At 45.8% G+C, this 19521-nt stretch overlaps 1 protein-coding gene across 1 annotated transcript in view; it reads right to left on the reverse strand.

Annotated features, from left to right (window-relative positions):
- LOC134160652 (myosin-IIIb-like) overlaps window positions 1–19521 on the reverse strand; it is a 26868-nt gene continuing 7347 nt past the window's right edge. The window contains exons 7-30 of the mRNA XM_062612859.1: window positions 19383–19485; window positions 18991–19119; window positions 17649–17757; window positions 16315–16431; window positions 15778–15878; window positions 15231–15317; window positions 14962–15027; window positions 14522–14635; window positions 13271–13382; window positions 12038–12084; window positions 11670–11735; window positions 11281–11400; window positions 10322–10407; window positions 10039–10086; window positions 8484–8531; window positions 8211–8302; window positions 6852–6983; window positions 6407–6522; window positions 5879–6078; window positions 3662–3751; window positions 2496–2661; window positions 1883–2179; window positions 1497–1578; window positions 1–418 (exon numbers count right to left, since the gene is read on the reverse strand). Of these exons, the coding sequence (XP_062468843.1) occupies window positions 1501–1578; window positions 1883–2179; window positions 2496–2661; window positions 3662–3751; window positions 5879–6078; window positions 6407–6522; window positions 6852–6983; window positions 8211–8302; window positions 8484–8531; window positions 10039–10086; window positions 10322–10407; window positions 11281–11400; window positions 11670–11735; window positions 12038–12084; window positions 13271–13382; window positions 14522–14635; window positions 14962–15027; window positions 15231–15317; window positions 15778–15878; window positions 16315–16431; window positions 17649–17757; window positions 18991–19119; window positions 19383–19485 (2524 nt within the window). The 3' untranslated portion in view covers window positions 1–418; window positions 1497–1500. The remainder of the gene's footprint in view (window positions 419–1496; window positions 1579–1882; window positions 2180–2495; window positions 2662–3661; window positions 3752–5878; window positions 6079–6406; window positions 6523–6851; window positions 6984–8210; window positions 8303–8483; window positions 8532–10038; window positions 10087–10321; window positions 10408–11280; window positions 11401–11669; window positions 11736–12037; window positions 12085–13270; window positions 13383–14521; window positions 14636–14961; window positions 15028–15230; window positions 15318–15777; window positions 15879–16314; window positions 16432–17648; window positions 17758–18990; window positions 19120–19382; window positions 19486–19521) is intronic.

Consider the following 19521-nt stretch of genomic DNA (forward strand, 5'->3'; position numbering starts at 1 on the left):
TCAGAGTCAGTGGACTTTAAGAGGTAGGAAATTAGTACACGTGCCTTTCAGAAAACAGGCAATTATAAGATATCCAGTTTGCGACTATTAACAGCGCAAGGCGAGGGGTCTCCAGGTACACAGAAGTATTGACATGCAGACTGTCAGGCACTGGAATCTGTGCCGAGTGTGATTGTTCCCATTCTTTCCCCTCTGGCAGAATGAGTCTGGTTCAGATATTGCAGCCTCAGCCACTGAGATCAGATGAGTGCTGATGAAAGTTAATTTCTGCAGCAGTCCTGTCTAAAGGCACAGGGCCAGCTGGGTGCAGAAAATAAACCAAAAAGACAGAAAAAAGGCTGCTGTATGTCTGGATATGTTCACCTTGATTGCCAAGGCCCAGCAGCACCAGAAGAGGGTAGGGCTAAGCCTCTTGGACCTGCAAGAAAGTCAAGAAACACAACTCAATGGAAGACATAAACAGAGGGTTCCACCCAGCAATCTCAGTACAACGTGCTTGAAGTTATCCCACATGCTTTGCCTTTCTTCTGCCTAACCTCAGACACAAGGAGCATCCCCTGGGTACATTCACTACCGATGTACAGGAATGAAGAGATTGAATCAAATGCTTCAGGGAGAGGATTTTCTCAGCCATTAAGAGGAAGGTAAGACAAGTACCAGCTAAAAAGCTTTGCTCCAACATGAATTCATGGGAATGGAATCATGCAGGGAGCTCAGCAATCCCGCTGCTAACCCTGCAGTGGGTCTGCAGCCAACAGCATGATTTGATCCCTCTCCACTCCTCAGCCGACACAATTCCAGATTTTTTCTGAGGTATACAACAGCACCAACACTGCTTCCTCCCGCCTTTAGCAACTGAATGGGACAGGGATTTACAGACTGGCTGTACAGGGGAGTTGTGCACCCACCAGATGCTTCAGACAGTTAATGCCAACTGTGTCACAAGGCTCACTCCATGTACTCCTATAACTCACCCAGTACATTACAGCCTCAATAACCATCTGTGTTTCCAGCTGCTGAGACCTTGTTTAAAGTCCTCACAGCCTTGCCTTTGGCTCCTTGCCTCTGCTTCCTACCTCCAGGGCTCTCTGCCCAGCACCCAATTCTGATACATGAATATCACCACAACATTAAGCCAGTGCAGCTGACTATTGTAGTGTGCAGTAGGCCTTCTGATATTACTTGTTCTTCCAGTCCCAGGCCTCTTAACAAAGGGTGAGCTCCCTCCAGCAGGCTCATTACTGTACTGCAAGCACACTGTGCACCACAAGTGCTGGGAACCCAACCTTACACTCACGTTTTCCATCTTCCCTGGTCTCTTTGCAGCCCCAGAATGGAAGCTGGCTGCTGCCCTTTATTATTCCTGCTCTATTTCCAAGTAGCTGGTGGCCAAAAGATGCTCCAGGTGGAGCAGGAAGGGAAGAACCCCTTTGCTCCTCCGTTTCCCAGGGAAGCTGCAACCGCCGTCTGCCCTCCCATGTGCTGTTTCCTCTTACCGTGTCACTTAGGCTCTCCAACCTCCATGCAAACAGCTCTATTGCACTTCCGCACAGATGTGTTCAAGGAAGAGGAAGACAACTGCAGTGAGAAGCAAAGAGAAAGCATCAGGGAAGCGATGACTGGCATGCTGGCCACATCACATTCCCTTGTGCACTTTTCTTTGGACATCTCAGTGAGCCTCCCCCAGGGTCTCCCCCAGCCTGTTACTTTCAATGAACAGTGCCTTGATCCCAAGACCCCCAAGTAAAACCTGTGACCCAGGAGCTGGGAAACCAAGCACTACTTGTGGAAGCCTCCTCTCTCCTGCCCATGGGTAAGGCAGCTCCAGATGCCCAGGTGGCTATGGGTGCCAAGGCTTGGCAGAGGATATGCCCCTGCTCACCTGCTGGATTTCCTGCATCACCAGCTGTATGGAAGAGTGAAGGCGAGGGAGGGCTCGTTCGCTGGCTTTCTCCTTGCCTAAGCTTGGCTTTGTCCTGGTCTTGTCAAAGCTCTGCTCTTTTGGCCAATTCTTAGTCCTCCTGAGCCACATGCTTTTGAGAGCTGCCACTGATCCAGGTATGCTGGTAGAAGACCTGGAAGGGCAGGGCTGCTCCTCTGGAGGGGTCTCCCTCTTGGCTGCTGTTTCAATCAGTGTGGAGGACTCCAGATCTTCATGATCCAAACTCTCACTACTTTTCTGAGGGAAGGAAGAGTGAATTCAACAGTGGCTTGCATACCCTCCACACCCCACAAACAGCACAACCAAGAAGAATACTCAGCTGTGCCCACCGCTGACATTCAGAGGATATCATCCACCCTCCAGAGCCTCTCCCCCACTCCAGGAGTCCCCAGTGCCCCAGTGTTTCCTGGTCCATGCAGAAGAGGTCAAGCCACTCGGCCAGAATGGGAACCTCACAATGGGAGCACAAAAAAAGAGATGCTGCTGCAGTGACTCTATTTGCTCAGGGCACAGTCCATGCCCCATTTTCCAGCTGCAGATCCTCAGCATTCACCTGGCCACAGGGAACAGTCAGTTTTTCCATGAAGGGCTGGATGCCCACAGCCTGGTGATACCGAACCAGCTCGGTGAGCGAGGCATGAGCCTGGTCTTCCCCCAGGATGACATAGCGTGCATTGGGCTGCATCTCAATCAGGTAGTGTCTGCAGCGGTTCTCGCCCCTGGGAAGATGGACAGACAGAAATAAGCATGGCAGGGGACCATGTCTATCCAGGACCCAGTTATTCTTCTCTGCACTTGTTGTCTCAAGACACCAGATGTGATCAGGAGTCACAGTAATAAATATCACAGAAGTGCAGGAAATGCACTGTGCTGGAGTGTCACAGGCTGTGTTAGTAGGGGCTGGAGGAATGGTAACTCCCCCAAAGTCAGTGACAGGAAACCCACAGTAGACAGATCCAAACCCCAGCAGACTATTGCCTCCCATGTCTGTTGCCCATATCAGAACTCTGCCTTAGACCTTGCCTGAGGCTGTACGAAGGCCATGCTCTTGTATCACTCCGATTGCCTCTCCTCAGGCCCTGCTCTAGACTCATCTTCTCTGCTTCAATCAAAGCTTCTTCCAACCTGGTATGCCCACTCAGCCATACAGCACAGCCTAAACACGACTGCGTTCTTGGAGTCACAGCACCCCACCCCACAGATCTAGTTTCTGGAAAGAGGCAGACTCCACAGCATTTGTCTGCGACTCCAAATTGTCTGAGGCACTCACAACAGGAGAGGCTGAGCACCATCCTCACTGTATTCCTCTGCAGTGGAGGTAATCTCCCCCAGCCATGCACAGCTCAGTTTCATAGAATCATTTAGATCAGAAAAGACCTTTAAGATTGAGTCCACTCGTTAACCCAGCACTGCCAAGTCCACCACTATATCATGTCCCTATGTGCCACATCTACATGTCTTTAAATGCGTCCAGGAATGGTGATGCCACCACTGCCCTGGGCAGCTTGTTCCAATGCTTGACAGCCCTTTCATTAAGAGATTTTTTCCTAATATCCAATCTAAACCTCCCCTGGAGCAACTTGAGGACATTTCCTCTTGTCCTGTCATTTGTTACCTGGGAGAAGAGACTGACGCTCACCTCACTACAACCTCCTTCCAAGTAGTTGTAGGGTGTGCCAAGGTCTCCCCTCAGCCTTTTGTCCAAGGCTCACCACCTACCTGTATGTTAGGGTGTAGCCTGGTCGGCTCTGGCTGATCCGAACAAGGAAGCAACCCAAAGGTTTTTCATTCAGCAGGTTTTCAGCTTCCCTGGAAGCAGAAAAGATATTCTCAGCAGACAGGGAGCAGCTGCCTCTGTGCAGGGATTCCCATCCTATCTCCCATGTCACCATGGTGGTGCTCCCAGGCAACAGAGGTCAGCATCTGCCAGCCATGTTCCTAGCTTGGAAGAGGTTCCTAGATTTCCTCAGACTTGGTGATGCTGGAAGGCATCAGCAGGCTGAGAAGGCACATTACTCTCAGCCAAAGCCTCTCCAAGCAGGGCTGCTCCAAACCTGTTCCAGCAGTCTGACTACTGCAACAGCAACAGAGCACATTACAAAGCATCACTGGGATGATAAGGCTGTGCACATGTGTATTTCCTGTGCTCCAGGGATGACAAAAGAAGTCAGGATGCTGTGGGGTAGTGATGCTCAGTGCAAGGTAAGCCCAGTGCCTTGGAAAACCAACAACTTGGATTACACCACTTTGGCTCTCTAAAACTTCCTGCTGGAAGGAGGTCTTCCCCCTCTCTGCCCAATAAAGCACAGCTTTGTGCTTGCCATGTGCCTTGCTTCAGGCTAAAAGTGACTGCAAACCTCCAGTGCAATTTGGGATTGCTCTGGCTGCTTTGCTACATGAGGCTGAGCTTACACTGCTGTATGGAGACTTAAATCCAGCAACAGCAAGCACCACTTAGAACATATCTAATCTTCAATATTTTTTGAAGTATCTGCTATGTCCTTCATCGTGAAGTGCTCATAGCTAGCCTATATTTGAATTCAGACAGTTTTGTCTTCCAGGCACTTGTTTTTCTCCTGCATTCTTGGATCTGCAGACAAAACGCATTAACGCAAGCAGAAGCCTTGATAATTATCTTAAAAAAGATAAAAATGCATGCATCAACCAGGCACTTTTCAGCTACTGTACTGTCCTTTATTCAGCTGACCTGCTATGACTAGCATAGTCTTCAAGTAACGTTCATACTGATAAGCTGAAAAAATCCAGTAAATCATGATCTAGTAAGAATCAAGGAGACTTGTAGCTTTAACAGAAAAAAGTTACAAACTGGAACAAGATGCTAAGATACTAAGGGTGTCCGAATGACAGGCACCCTTGGCAGCAATGTCCCCACACAAGGCCCACCAACTAAGGGACACTGGTAGTTAGCAGGTAGGCAGCACTACAGATTAGTGCTGCACAGGGGGAGGCTGCATACAGGGGAGACTGTGGCCAGAAATTCTGATGTCTATCAAACCCCACTGCCTTGCTCCTACCCAATCACTGGCATAACCAGCATTTCTCTGATTATCACACTGCTTGGAAAGTAGTGCTTGGTTCAGCCAAGAGTGAAGTGTGAGGCATAACCACACAGGTAGAAAACTTCAAGCATTTAAATAAAGGTTTTCCAAAAAAAGCTTGAGAGTTCACAGCCTTGTAAACAACTCCATAGGAAAGTAGGGCTTTGTGGATGTCTCTCTCTGCCTAAGGGGATAAATTCTACCTATGCAGCACCCTTCTTAGATGGGCAAAGGTACCAAAAAAAACCCCTTTAATTTTCCCATATCTGGGGGCTTTGGAGGAATCTTGTTATTGATTACTCACTAAAGCCCTTATTAATACTTTTTTCCATAGAATCATGGAACGGTTTAGGTTGGAAGGGACCTTAAAGATGATGCATTTAGTTCCAACCCCCTCCACAGGGATGGACACCTTCCACTAGATCAGATTGCTCCAAGCCCCACCCAACCTGCCCTGTACACTGAATTCTGTATTCTCTGGCTATCAACTCACGTCTCCTTCTGACCTAAACTGAGAGATTAATTTATAGGGTAAATTTCATGTGTGTGTTTCCTCTTCAAGTACTTTCCAAGCTTCCCTTCCTTGCATGGGATCTGTATTTAGGAACCCAGAGGGCACTTATTTCTTATGAGTTTCCACAATCTTCCCCTGGGCCCATGTAAAATTTCAGCATCTGCATCTTGTGACTGGGAGCTCCAAGCTTCTCTCTAAGGGTTTGAAGCTCACAGCCTGAAAGTGAAAAGTTAAGCAGCTCACTCCTACTCCTTAAGGAGGCAAATTCTGGCAAATCCAACCTATGCAGTCCTCCTAAGGACACAGCAGTTTCTGCCTGCATGCCACAGCCCAAACTGCAGCCACTGTATCCAGAGTGCTCACCTCCGGCTGATCATCCCATGCAGCCAGCTTGGAAAGGCTCCATCATCCTGCATGACCTTCTGGGCCTGTGTCTCTTTGAACCAGCGGAGAGTTGCTCCTCTCTTGAGTTCCCTCATTTTTGCCTCTTCTCCAATCTGTCCCTCTGTCCCCAGAACTGGTCGAGGTGCAGAAGGGCCCAAGAAGTTATCAAAAGGAGTGGACTGAAAGTGGGGAGACAGGGAAAATGGCCATGAAAGCAAGGTCAAAGGCAGGGGACCTCTGACAGGATCACTTTAGTAGTGATCTCATTCTCAAGTCCCTGAAGACAAGAGCAGCTGCAAACTACAAAACGTTGCTTTCAGTTCCTCAAAGGTCCTGACCACACTTTTTAACTAACCACAGCAGGAAAGAACTCTTTCATGTCTTATAACAAGAATGGGACTTCTTCTCCTGGAGTTCATGCAGGAGAATATGTGCATGCAGAAGGTGGAAGGAGCAGGGAACCAGCACACTTGGCTAAGGAGCCCCAAGCAGAGCCAGTATCACTACCTCTGTTAGTTTGCTGCGTGGCCGTGGCACTGGTGGCTGTGGTGGATTATCAGAATAATGGGGACAAGACTGAGGGCACCTCTTTCTTGGCTTGGGGACTGGAAAGGAGATTCTTTCTGCAACAAGAGGAAAGAATTTGATGAAAACTAGTTCCATGATGCATGAGATCCATCTCCATGTGCCCAGGATATGGACAGGCTCTGCTGCATGGAGTAGGTGGGAGACACAGCTTGGCAAATGACCTTCACCACGCTGTTTTTGCTCCCCACGGAGAACACACACTTTCAAATGGCAGAAACACTGGCACCTCACTCCCACCACACCATTGGAGCCCCAGCTCCAGGAGATCCGAGGACAGGCCATCATAACCTGAAGCTTAGAGCACTTCAAGGTGACCATTGCATGAGTGGCCATGCATGGGGCAGCAGGAGAGGGAGCAACTCACTCTGGGCCTTTGCTTCCAGTGCCAGCTGCCAGCTTCTTTTTCTCTCTTCCTCTTCCTGTAGCAGCTGTGCCTTAGCTCTCAGCTCAGCCACCACTTTTAGGTAACTCTTCCTGCACCTGAATCCCCTGAAAGCTGTTCAGAGAAAAACTGTGGTTAGAAAAAAAAAAAACAAAAAAACCAAAAGCTGTTCATGCCTTTGTCACTCCCTGGGGGAAGCACATCAGGTGATACTCCTTTTTACCCTGTGCAAAGCCCTCAACACTTGAATCACATTACTAAAGAGCAATGAAAACTCTACTGTGAGCAGGCAGTCAAAACCATGTGAGAACTGTCTTCTACTCTCTAAACTGCCAGATTATGGATTTAAAGAAATCAGATTTCAGATCTGAGCTCTCATCTCTAATCCCAAGACACTAAATAGCTAAAAAACAAACAAAGTATCACAGGATCTCTGTTATCCATCAACCTCCCTGGTACCCTCCAGACACTATGAAGGTGACAGGATTTCCTTGATGTCAGCCCACAGGAAAACCTTGTCCATAAACAGCCACCACGGGTTCATTAGGATCATTACAGACATTGCAATATCCCACATACTCTACCAGGTTCTAAAGCACATGAACCTTAGAGCAGCATCCTCTCATTTCCCACTACCCACACATCTTCCTCACTGATGAGAACAAGGAGGCACAGCATGTGACAGTCTGATGTTTGTCATACTATATGGTGCATAGCTGGAAGCTGCTCAGATGTTTCAGCAGTGCAATAACCCATATAGAAGTACAACAGAGAGACCAGGCAGGATCACAGCCTTCTCCTGGGAGCACAGACCTCTCAGAACCTCTGCAGAGGGAAGTACCAAACTGCCTACAGTGCATGCTCTGGAGAAAGAGGCTACCAGACAAGATGCTACCTAGAAAGGAAGGAAAAAAAACAACCCAAAGCAACCCAAAACTTCATCCCCTTCTGCCTGTTTCTATAAGCAGGAATGAGATCAGCTTCACTCACCATCTCTTCCCACTCCTCAGTTCAACACCACTCACAAACAAACCCTCACTCCAGAGGACAGTTAGCCAGATCTTGGGATGCAGACAAATCATACACTTGCCCTGAGCAGCTCAGCTGTCCTGGGCACATGCTTTGCCTTTCCAAGGCTCATGCTGTCTGATGGTTCTCTCAAGTTGAGGATGAGTACTGAGGAGGTGGGCATCTGCAATAAGTACCCTGACTGCACAGGGCCTTGACATGGAGATGGTGCCTGGCCTGCCTTTCTGTTACCTGGAAAGGTGCAAGGGTGGAGCATGGACTGGATCTTTGCCCTGGGTCTACATCAGAGCTGAGGGACTCCCCTTCTCTCACCTTTCTGTATGACAATTGCTGCTCTTTCCAGTTGCTCCACACACTTTACCATCTGTTCCTGATGCCAATATTTAAAGAAAAGTCGTGACTTTCTGTGAAGTTGGGGAGAGAAAGAAGCAGTGAGAAACACTGTTAGTCTAAGCTTGCACCCATCATCCTTCTGCAGGCCTTTCTATAGCCATAGAATTCTCCCTGAAAGGGGTAAGGTAACAGTCTACATGTATAAAGCCTCTGCCAGGCCCCCTTTCCCCAGCAACACTGATCTACACCTACCCACATATCCAGCCTGTCAGCTCTGTACTTTGCAGTATCTCCAAGCAGCTAAAAGAAAAGAAAAAAGTGAAATACATAATTTTCAACCTAAAGTTAACACCATGCAGCCAGTGGTTTTAGGTGCATGAAGTGGGAGAAAGCGTCTCAACAATTCTACATTCCATTCTCTGGCCCCTGTCACATTCAGTAACTGCCTGTCAATCCATAGCACTCCTTGAGGAGCAGGTAGGATCACATTTGGGAACATCAGCAAAGGGGTGCCCGGAGGCAGATTTCCTTCAGCTCCCTGGCAGGCACTTCTGCAGAGCCTATTTTATTCTCAGAACTGCTCTTCCTTATTTCGTTTCCAAGCTCTTTGCAGCACACAAAAGTTGCAAGGTCAGCACAACAAGACTTCCAGGAGAAAGCCTGTTTTTCAACTCCAGTTTCATTTTGCAGACTCTAGTGATAAAATTTGGGTCATTCGGAAAGATTCCCCAACACTAAGAACTGAAAGCAGCATTCTAGCTGCACCATAAAGACAGCTTCCTCTCTCTTTCTGCCAATCCAGACTGTGAAATCATAGTGACACGTTCTGCTAATATCTTGCATAGCAAAGCAGAATCAGCCAGTTTCCGCTGTGCTACAATCTATACCCACAGTGATTCTTTTCTCACACGAATCCTATGATTCTTGTGTCTGAAAAAACACCATACTGCCTGTTTATCATCATCTCCCTCTCCTCTATGAGATTCTCCCTTGACCTCATTCAAGTCTGCAGCTCTTATTAATTCAAAATCATCAGTAATTTCAAGGAAGCACTGTGAAGGCTGAAGGAGCTACCGCCAGGAGAGGTCTGTTCCAGGAGAACATTCAAATCCTTTTCTTAAAAGACTTTAAAATCCCCTCAGCTGGCTGCATTACATGCTTTGTTCTATCAGTCACAGTTGACCACGGCAGGAAGGAGGGACTGGGAAAGTGGAGGAGATGGGGAGTTGTTGCCCTAGATGTATGAAGGAAAAAGCTGACAGGGTAAGACTGTAGAGCTGGAGGGACATTTCTGTGTCAGGTTCTGAAAGTGCTAAGGGTATATTATACCTGTACACATAAAAAAATTCTTGGACCAGAAATCTGCTCCTCAGCCTGAGAGACACTCAGTGCTGCTGGCTTGCTCAGCATTGTCTTATCATCATCTTCTCCCATGAGACCACCAGAGAAAAAAAAGCATGGAGAAGCACCTGGCAACTGTTCTGGGCCTCCACCTTATTGATTTCACTGCACACCCTTGGTTGTTATTGTGACTCCCTAAATGGAGTATGCTAGTAGTTCTCATTCCACAGGATAGCAAGGCTTTATAGCAATTGAATTTCTACACAGTAGTTCAAGAAAAATTTAATTCATCATTGTATCAAATGCTTTTTAAACACTAACTGTCCTTGCTTAGAGATATGTACTCCCCATCACCACAAAAACTCACCCTCAGTTTGTTCCTTTTACTCAGTTTGCTATGCTACTCTAAGAGCAATAGTCTCTGAAGAACAAACCGAACTGTACATAACAAAGAAAGGGTTCTTACCTTTCTTTTGTGAGGGAAACATCTGGTTTAAGCAGAAGAATTGCATATCTGTGAAAAACAAACCAATACAGCTAGGTAACAGCTACATCCTTGATGTGCTGAGCGGATCCATGCCACAGCAAACAAATCACTGTCATTCTCACTCAGCCTCCTACTGCAAACAAACCCATGATCTCAGGCACGTGAACTTTGAAAAGGCTGTTTCACTCCTTGCCCATATCTGGTTACTAGGGCTGCTTCCTTAACAATATCTAGCAAGTAACTGACAGAGGTTTTAACAAACCTTTCAGCAAATTCCTCAAATGAGGGTCTCCAGGAGAAACCATCTCTTCGGATACGGATTGTCTCCAGCAATCCATTGTACCGGAGCTGAAGCAGCACCACAAAGAGGATCAGAGAAACAAACAGAAACAGGTCATCAGGTCATCAGCTTGTTCCTCTGCAGACAGAAATGCCTTCATTCAGCCCTAAACTTCTCTAGTTCAAACTGAAGAAGTTTCCTTCTGAAGATGTTTCTTTGGTTAAAGACTGAATTTACCACATCCTGTAACTCTGATGATTAACCACTCTCAGTTAAAAGCTGGAAACCATAAAAACCAATGACTTAAACAACTTCACCTTCTAGCCATGGGTACACTACTTTGCCTCTGTCCCTCACAGGACAGCCTTTTACTCACAATTCTGGACACAGAAGTGCCCTGAAGCATGGATGACCCTGCCTTTAATCCAACCCTTTCTTGTATATGTTAAACGGCCCACAGAGCTTTCTGAACTCTTCTAGTAACTTTCAGTATTATTTAAAGCGTCTCAGATCTGACACAATATTCAAAGACAGTCATATCAGCATATTTCAGCTCCTATCAAAGCAATTCCTTCTTGGCTCCTATTCAGAGTTGCCTTGCCTGATGGGTGAGAACAGGCTCATCTGGGAAGCATCATTTTTTCCAGAGCACTCCCTGACCCCCATCCAGGAGATGCAAAGGTGAGTCCTAGTGCCTGACAAGCAGTTCTCACCGCATTCATGAAAAAGAAATGGGAGAGAATTAAGACTGCAAAATCTGGACCTAACAGTCTGTGTCACAAAAGTAACCAAGTACCCAGAACCTCTGCATGCATAAAAAGTGTGCCTACTCTTTCAAGGCAAGACTCAGCTTCCCGCTGTCTCTGCAGCCTTTTGGTGGGGTCTGCCCTCCTCACTAAGATGTGGCAGAAGTACCCGTAAAGGCGACAGCTTTTCCTCACCTGCTGCAGCACCACCTGGCTGTCCACCACACCCGGCTCCTTCTGGCTGTTGGGCTTTATACAGCGCACAAAATGCGGGTTGGCAGAATACATCCTCTCCATGAGCACCATCAGAGAATGCTGACGAGGGCAGAGAAAGATCAACAGTGCAGCAACCCAAAGCGCTGCTGGAGCCCAGTGTGCAGTATCCTGCAGCAAGAGCTGCTTTCCCATCCCACAGCAGTTTTCCAGGCTCTTTCCCATGGTCAATCCCATCATAATCAGCTGTACCTCACACCCAGAAAAAATCCTGCCCACATGCTGGATGCTTTAACTATGTTTAGCAGCCTGGAAGGTCTGACAAAAATATCACTCATCTCAAAGGGAACTACAGGGCAGTGACACCTTACCCGGAACTGAGCCCCAGCAGACTGTTTTCGTGTGCTGTTGAACTTGTTGTCTGCTTCTGCTCTGACCTGAAACCAGATCCAAACAAAAGAGCACCCCTACAACAAATGCTTGATTGCCACCCAAAGAGCCCTGCTAGAAGGCAGATGGCAGAAAGGAGAGGGAATGGATTTCAGGAGGGGGAATACAAGTTACACACATCAGCAGAAGCAAGCAGTAAGTGCAGTAAAATACAACAGAGTGATTGCTATCTGCTCTTAGTTTCAAACAATTTCTGTCTGCTCTCATTTTGAGCCAGTTTCTCAAATAATAAATGTCTGGTAACTATGCCATCATTTATCAATTGCTATGTGGATCTGGAGCACAATACCTTGGCTTTCACATGAGGCATTAGTGTCCCCGTCCTGGAGATAGTGGCTGGAAGAATAGAGACAGTAGTTATTTTTGTACCTTTTCTCACAATCAACCAGTCTAAACATTAAAACCTCATTTCACAAACAAGTCTCCCTACAAATACCAAATCACAAACAGGGCATTAGATTTCACCATGTGGGAATACCAGGAAAGAGGTAAAGAAAGGGAGAAGAAAATGCAAATGTATGAATACAATGCAGACAGTATTATTTGCTGCCACAGAGAAGACAAGGCAATCAGGTAATTGAACAACCTTTCATGACCCTCAAAAGGAATATCATCAGGAGGAATCTAGCAGGGCAGAAAAACAGTACAGATAGCAAATAGGAAGCCTACTTACCACAGTCAATACAGCAGGTTATATAAAATCAGATAGCTGAAAACTAATTTCAGTGACAAGATGAAAAATTCAGGGAAGTTGAATTTACTGAAGGATCTAATGACATTCTTGCCCTCCCTTAGTGCAATGGTCTCAGAACCACAGAATGGCTGAGGTTGAAAGGGACCTGTGGAGGTCATCTGGGCCAACCCCTTTGCTCAGCAGGTCCACCTAGACCCAGCTGTCCAGGACTGGACAACTAACGTGAGAACAGGTTCGAGCTTTCAAAGAGCTGGGACTAGACTAAGTATCTTCAGTAACAGTATGGAAGCGATAATGGAAGAACGACACTCCTGAGCAGAAAAGCTGCAAAACACAGCGGAGAACAGAAATTAAACAGTTACTTGTAAATACCACAAAGTGGCATGAACAGAAAAACAAAAATCTGCACCAAAAAGCACCATGTTCAGCCAGACAAACTTCAGGGAAGCATCCACCTTGTTGCTCTTTAAATGTTTACTTTCATAGAAGTCTTGGAGACTCTGTGGGCTTACCAGTAACTGGTAAAAAAGGAGTGCAATGGTGGGGGAGAAATAATGCATGACCTCAAAGTTTTTCAACAAGTTTTACCTGGAAAACAAAATGTGTTTGAAAAGGATAATCTTTACAGCCATTGTGGCTTTACTTGCCTTCTATTTTCAGTGAATATCTAGAATCTATGACCATGTCCATTTCAAGACTTCTGCAGCTTTCCTGAGGCTGCCAGCTGTGAAACATGTTCCTAGCACACAAGCCTTGTTCCCACATTTAGCTGTTGCAAAGATCATCCTTGATTCATGTGGGATGCTCTATCATAGCAGAAGGACTTACCTTTAAACAGGACACTGAGCAAGGGGGTGATGCTGTTGATGAAGAGTCCACGGACATTGGCTGGCAAGGTGTCTCTGTTCTTCTCTAGAAAGCCCTCAGCAGTGTATTGTACCTAGAAAGAAGGGCAGCAAGTCACTAAGGCCAGCAATGCTCACACGCTTGCTGTGAATGCCCATCTCCAGATCTTGCCCAGAGCAGCTGTTAAACTGAATGTACAGTAGCTTGCAAGTGAATTCTGTACATTGGCTCACAAGTGAATTTTGTAAATGCGTATGCACCCCATTCAGATGCAAATCCTGATGAACGAAAGGCTGCGGATGGCACTGAGGCATGAGAACAACAGGAGTGCAGCATAACACTGAGACATCCGCCTCTTCTTGTTCTCTTTTCCTTCACTATGAAGTTCCATTTACTTTTCATTTATGCTTCAATTATTTTCCTTGCTCTCACCCTCCTCCCTTTGAATAGGCTTCCACCCTGTTGTCATGCATCCCCTTGTTTCTCTTGCTCTCTTCCTTTCTCATCTCCAGCTTCCCACTCTCCTTTCTGTATTAGTTATTAATTTTTGTAATGAAGAATGTCACAATAACTTAGTCAACAATGGTGAGATTAGATTATTAAATTGCATATTACAATGACCTTAATTGTCATGTCTGCCCCTGCTCCAAAAATTATTTACAATCAATTCAACATACTTGGGCCAATTCTTTCAGAACTGTGGAAGTAAGGTTAATGTGCAGTAGTCCTAAGCCTCAAGGACTCAAGCTGTTTAGATACCACTGAATGTATAAATTAAGTGCCTCCATTTTCAAAATATTAATTACTTGCTGCTCTTACTGTGTTCCTCAGTGTTGGCAATAAAATATAAGTGGCTGCGGTAGAACTCAACAGAGCAATAGATAAAGGTAAAGCCTTTAGACTGTCCTTTGGTGCTGTACAGTGGGTGCAAGGCTTTTATTTTATAAAGGACTGTTTTAGGACTAGAGCTCCAATAGAATGGTGACGAATACAACAGACTCTTCTAATAACCAATGCTTCCCAGTGGTAGCCCCACTTCTCTCAGGGGTCCTCTATTCCCATACATTCTAATGAAATCCCAGAGAATCCTAGAAAGGCAGCTCCCTGGGAACACATCACTTCTGCAACTATTGTTGTCAGACCATACACTCCTTAACATAAAGCCTTATTTGTCACACATATTCCCCCTTCGACATACATTACAACAGAATTCTTCCTGCAAATAGTACATACTTTTCCAGCATAGTGAATGATGCTGAAGGCCAAAACATGGCCTCGGCCTGGCTGGAAGTGTAAGTTCCCCTTGAAGCTGCTGTTTAGTTTATCCACAAATGTTTTATCAGTTGCCTGCAAGAAAGCAGATTTCATAATCAAATGGTAAGGCTGCAACAGAGACCTGATCAAAGCACACTGAATGAAAACAAAGTGTTGGAAGTGTCCTTGGCTGTGAAACAGTTTTGTGATGTAGTCCCTTCTTAACTCTTCATAGGAATGCCGATGTCATTAGATTGTTCCTGATCTGGCTGTCCTGTCCCAACAGTCACATATGAGGACACCTCTGTTCATCCTGCTCTTTAAAGTCACACCCCAGCATAAGAGCTCTCTCTGCAACTCAGATATTTAATGCTATGCCCCCCCCCCATTGTTTTCTCTGCCCCTTATCTCATGCATACCTGTGGGAATGCACTTTGCTCATCCAGAAGGGACAGGAGTCCAAGTGGCTTAGCCAGGAGAAGATCCTGTGGGAAAGCAGACATTATACACTTTAGACATTATACATGTCTAAAGCAGTACAGGGCATCCACCCTCACCTTTGAAGAGGTTCTTCCCAGGTGCATTGCCTCCCATGATTTAAAAAAAAAAAAAAAAAAAAAGCAAAAAGCAGCAAGATTCCTCTCTTGGCTGTGTAGAGCAATTCTCTTCTGTCAGTCCTCTCACTCACCAGAGTAGGTTCGTTATTGTTGAACGTGATAGTCTCCCAAGGCAGATCTTCTTCCTTATAGGCAGCCTGCTCCAGCTGGAAAATGTGCTGAAACAGAGAAAAAAGGGGTTGGAGCACGCAGAAGCCTTGGCTAGACAGCCCTTTCTTCCTGCCCTGAACAGAAGACAGATGTGTGGCTCTCTCACCTATGGCATGAGAGGCCCAAAATGGAATTGCTGTTCTGCAGGCTCATCCATAAGCCTGTCACTCACTGATGTCGGTGCATGAATAAAGCAGGAACACTTCTCAGAGTGTAAGTGTGCCCTCTCTGCCAGCTTTGCTTTTTTTTTGGTCAGTGCTTGACTCTCCTATTTCCTCCTTCCCTGCCTCAGTGGATCTCCTGCCAGAGCAGAGAAGGTTGCTGCTCTCTACACTGCTTCACTGAACACCATTCTTGTCCTTACAGGTAATAGATCTGTTTTTCCCACAAGCACTCCTTTATATACCAGATAGACCAGTGCTCTGCCTTCTCTGCCACACACGGTGAGATCATCCACGTTAGACTTACATGGTTGAAGAAGTGCTGCAGCTGCTCATTGGCCAAGTTTATGCAAAACTGTTCAAAACGATTCACTGCAAAGTTTTCAAACCCAAAAATATCCAAGATGCCTAAAAGAGGGAAGATGAGCACATCATGAAGCCTGCAGACCATCTCATATCTGCATACCTCAACACCTAACTAAATCTCCTATCACCCAGCTCTTATGGCACAGGAAAACCCCACACAAGTTACCAGCAGCACCTTTCTCTCGTAACTCTGCTTGGAGAGCTAGTTAAGAGAAGCCCTGCTCGCATCACTGTCTCCTCTGCAAAGCCAGTACCCCAGAACTAAAGCCTCACAGTTGTTTTGCACCAACCAACCACTCAGAGTTGGCTAAAGCCCTACAGACTTCATGCCACTGACTAGTATCTCCAATATGATCACATCTTTGATAATGGATCCCTGCATGCAATCTCTACAAAACCTCATATTGTGTGTTTTCCTCATTGTGGCTGAGGGATGCACATCTGAGGACACAACTGGAGCAAGGCAGGCAGAACTCACCTATCTCCCCCAGTTCCACCTCAGTATCTACGTTCTCAGCCAGCAGCTCATTGATCTTGCAAACGATCCAGCGAAATACTCGTCCATATGCCACCTTGGCAATGGAATCCCGAGCATCTGCACAGAAAGAACAGCAGCTCACTGAGGAGCTCCAAAGGAGAGCAGAAAACACAGCACACAAGCTAGCTCAATACATCCACCTCTAGAAAAAAATTCTAGTGGTTTATGAAACTATTTTAAAGATCAGATAAACATCAGGTATCTGTCTGAGTGTCCCTGACCTCTGTAAGCTCAAAAAGAGCTCTTCCATTCCAAGATCCTCACAATCTTTCTACAAAATCAGATATGGTGTACTAGGGAAATTGTGAGATCTAATCTAAAATGGAAAATCTAATATGAAATGGAAAATTTCCTTTCCAAAAATGTCCACCCACTTTTTAGAATACCCAGAGACTTGCTTTTCTCTCTGCAGGTCTAGTGAATATGGATCCCCCCACTGATAAACCAAGCAAGAGGCTCCAAGTTATACTTGGAAAACTGAAGGGTTCTGTTACTTTTTAGCCCACAGCTGACAACTCTTGAAATGCTGTGAGCAAGAGGAGGATACAACTGATGGAACATTTCCTGACATTCTAAGAGAAAGATCAAGTCAACATGACCTGCTGCATGATGGGAGATGTATGTGTAGAGAGATGCATGAGAAGACATTTGGGAAACAACTAGCTAATTCCCCAGTTTCAGTTTTTGACTTCATTTATTTTAAGCAATAGTCTAGAAATCCTAGGATTTCATGATTTTTAAACTTATATTTTAAATCTTCTTTTTAACTGAACCTTCCTGTGCAGATTATCTTGGGTTATTTTGTCACTGAAAGAAAATATAACACCTTGTGCTTGCTACTTTGACATACTCCCCTTTCATCTCCCTCTGTCTCTGATTTTGCGCTACCTTATTAGCTCTGTTATTTCTCCATCTGCTACCTAAAGCTCTGCACACTGTCACTACTCTGCAACAGGAGCCTTCCCCTCTTTTGTACCAATACCTACAGTTTCCTTCTAGGCTGGACTGAGGGAGAAAGCAAAGCTAATTGCTTGGTTTCACATTTAATGTCTGTAGTCTTCTGGAGATTAAACAAAAGCAGCTTTCATGGTCCTACAAGACAGTAGGAGACTAAATAGATAAACATTGACATACTTGTCTCTGTGCAAGAGGAATGAAGGGACACAGATAGACATCTTTGTTCCAAATAAGTTGCACATGTGTGGGAATACCCTTCCATCAGATACGGGTCAGTCTTTCTAACCAGCACATCTGCAATTCATTATGTCCCATACCTTCTGCCTGCTGCTGGGTGTGAAAACGCAGAATCTGTTCACCTCGGGTCACAGACATTGTACAAATAAGGCACTTTAACAGTTCGTCTTCTTGGACTCCAAACTGACCCTGGGAGAGAGAAAATAAATGTGGACAGTCAACAGTAAACCCTTATACTACTTGTGGGGACTGCAGCTCCTTGTATCTGTCCAACACCCTGTGTAATGGGGTCATGAGTCAAGATTCAAGATACAATAAGTATTGCTGTTAGCATCTCACAGCACTGGAGTCAGTTGTGGGCTCTGAGATCTGCACTATCCCTCCAGACACCAAACTCACTCTTGTGCTCTCTCTGAAATACTTTCTGCTTTGCTTTTCCATTGCTGCCACTTTTCACCTTCTTTGGGAGCCCCGCCAGCCCCTGCTGAGAGGCTTAATGACTTACTGAACAGCACCACACAGAGGTGACTGGGGAGATGCTCAGATGTCTGAGCTTCAGCAGACATCAGTCCGAAGAACCCACAAGAAACAGGAAACAAAGGTAACTCAAGACACAACTGAACCCTCAGTGATTGTGCTAACAGGAATTCCCCTCCTGTGGGCAAAAAACAAGGAGCAGACTTTTAAGAAGTAAGGAAAAAGTTGGCTGCAGAACAGATGTAGGTGGTTGTTTCAGGTATGGCGTAGGAGGGAAACAGGCAAAGAGATGAGAGTGAAACCAAAAGCCGAGGGTGCTGGGATTCCAAATAGGTCAAATTAAAAAGACACAGAAAATGCAGAAAAACGTTGACGTTTTTTGTTCTGTGTTGTTAACAAAGCAGGACAATGTATCCATCCATATAATAAAAATGGGATAGTCCTGGGGAATATATACTTCTTCATCTGTCATAATGTCATGTGAAAGCGTAGAAAGTTTAATTCTGGATAACCAACAAAATTTATAGCAGTCAAGGTAGTATCTTTGGACAAAATCTGTTTAAAACTCTAGAGTTCAGATACTGCACACCTGAATTTCTCCAAGGCATCATCACACTAACTAACACAGAATATCTGATTTTAAAAAGCTTGTATGAAGTCAACAAGGCATGCATGATATCACCATATGCAAGACACTGGTTCTAGACATACAAGAAATAGAAGCTGGGAACTGTCTCTTTGGGAATGAATAGTGAACACAAATGCAGACATGGGGTTATAGCATGCATTTCTAGGAAAAAGCCTTCCTTGCTCTTCAAGGGCCCTCACACACTGAGGCAGAAACATCCTCTGCCATCTCTGGCAGGAGCAGCTCCTGCAGTCACACTGCCAGTGAGAACCAGCATCATATCCATAAGGTTTCTGTCAGCTCCGCTTGTGACTCACCGCTGAAGCCTTCAGCCATCCCCGGGAGGCTTCACTCACTTTTGCAGACCCATTGCTTTCCTCAGGCTCGAAGGTCACATTTCCCAGAGACAACACACCAGCTAAGACAGCTTGCATGTCGACTTGCTCCTAAAACATAAGGGAAATGTGACTGAAAACCTACCAGCGTGTAACGTATACAACATGAAGGCTCCAAAAGTTGCAGAGGTGAGGAGAAGGCATAGGCAGCCTGTGGGAAAAGGCTCTAAACAAAGGCTGACAGACTCAAGTGGGTTTGGAAGAAACATGGAAAATCCAGAGAGGAGAGAAATAGGACTGAGCCTCAAAACAGCAGCCAGAAACACTGTGCCTGCAGGAAGCACAGATGGAAATTAAAGAGCCTTGGAACTGACCTGTTCCTGGAAGCCCACCATGTCAAGGGCATTGCACACCTCTTTGTATTTGTGCTTCCAGCGCTGAGCTACGTCCTGTGTACCAAATCGTCCACTTATGTACCTGAGAAGGCATATATCCCCCACAAAACTGTTACAT

Source organism: Pezoporus occidentalis, unplaced genomic scaffold (genome assembly GCF_034315485.1).
Source record: "Pezoporus occidentalis ecotype Australia unplaced genomic scaffold, CSIRO_AGI_Poc_V1 ctg162, whole genome shotgun sequence".
Classification (NCBI taxonomy): Eukaryota; Metazoa; Chordata; class Aves; order Psittaciformes; family Psittacidae; genus Pezoporus; species Pezoporus occidentalis.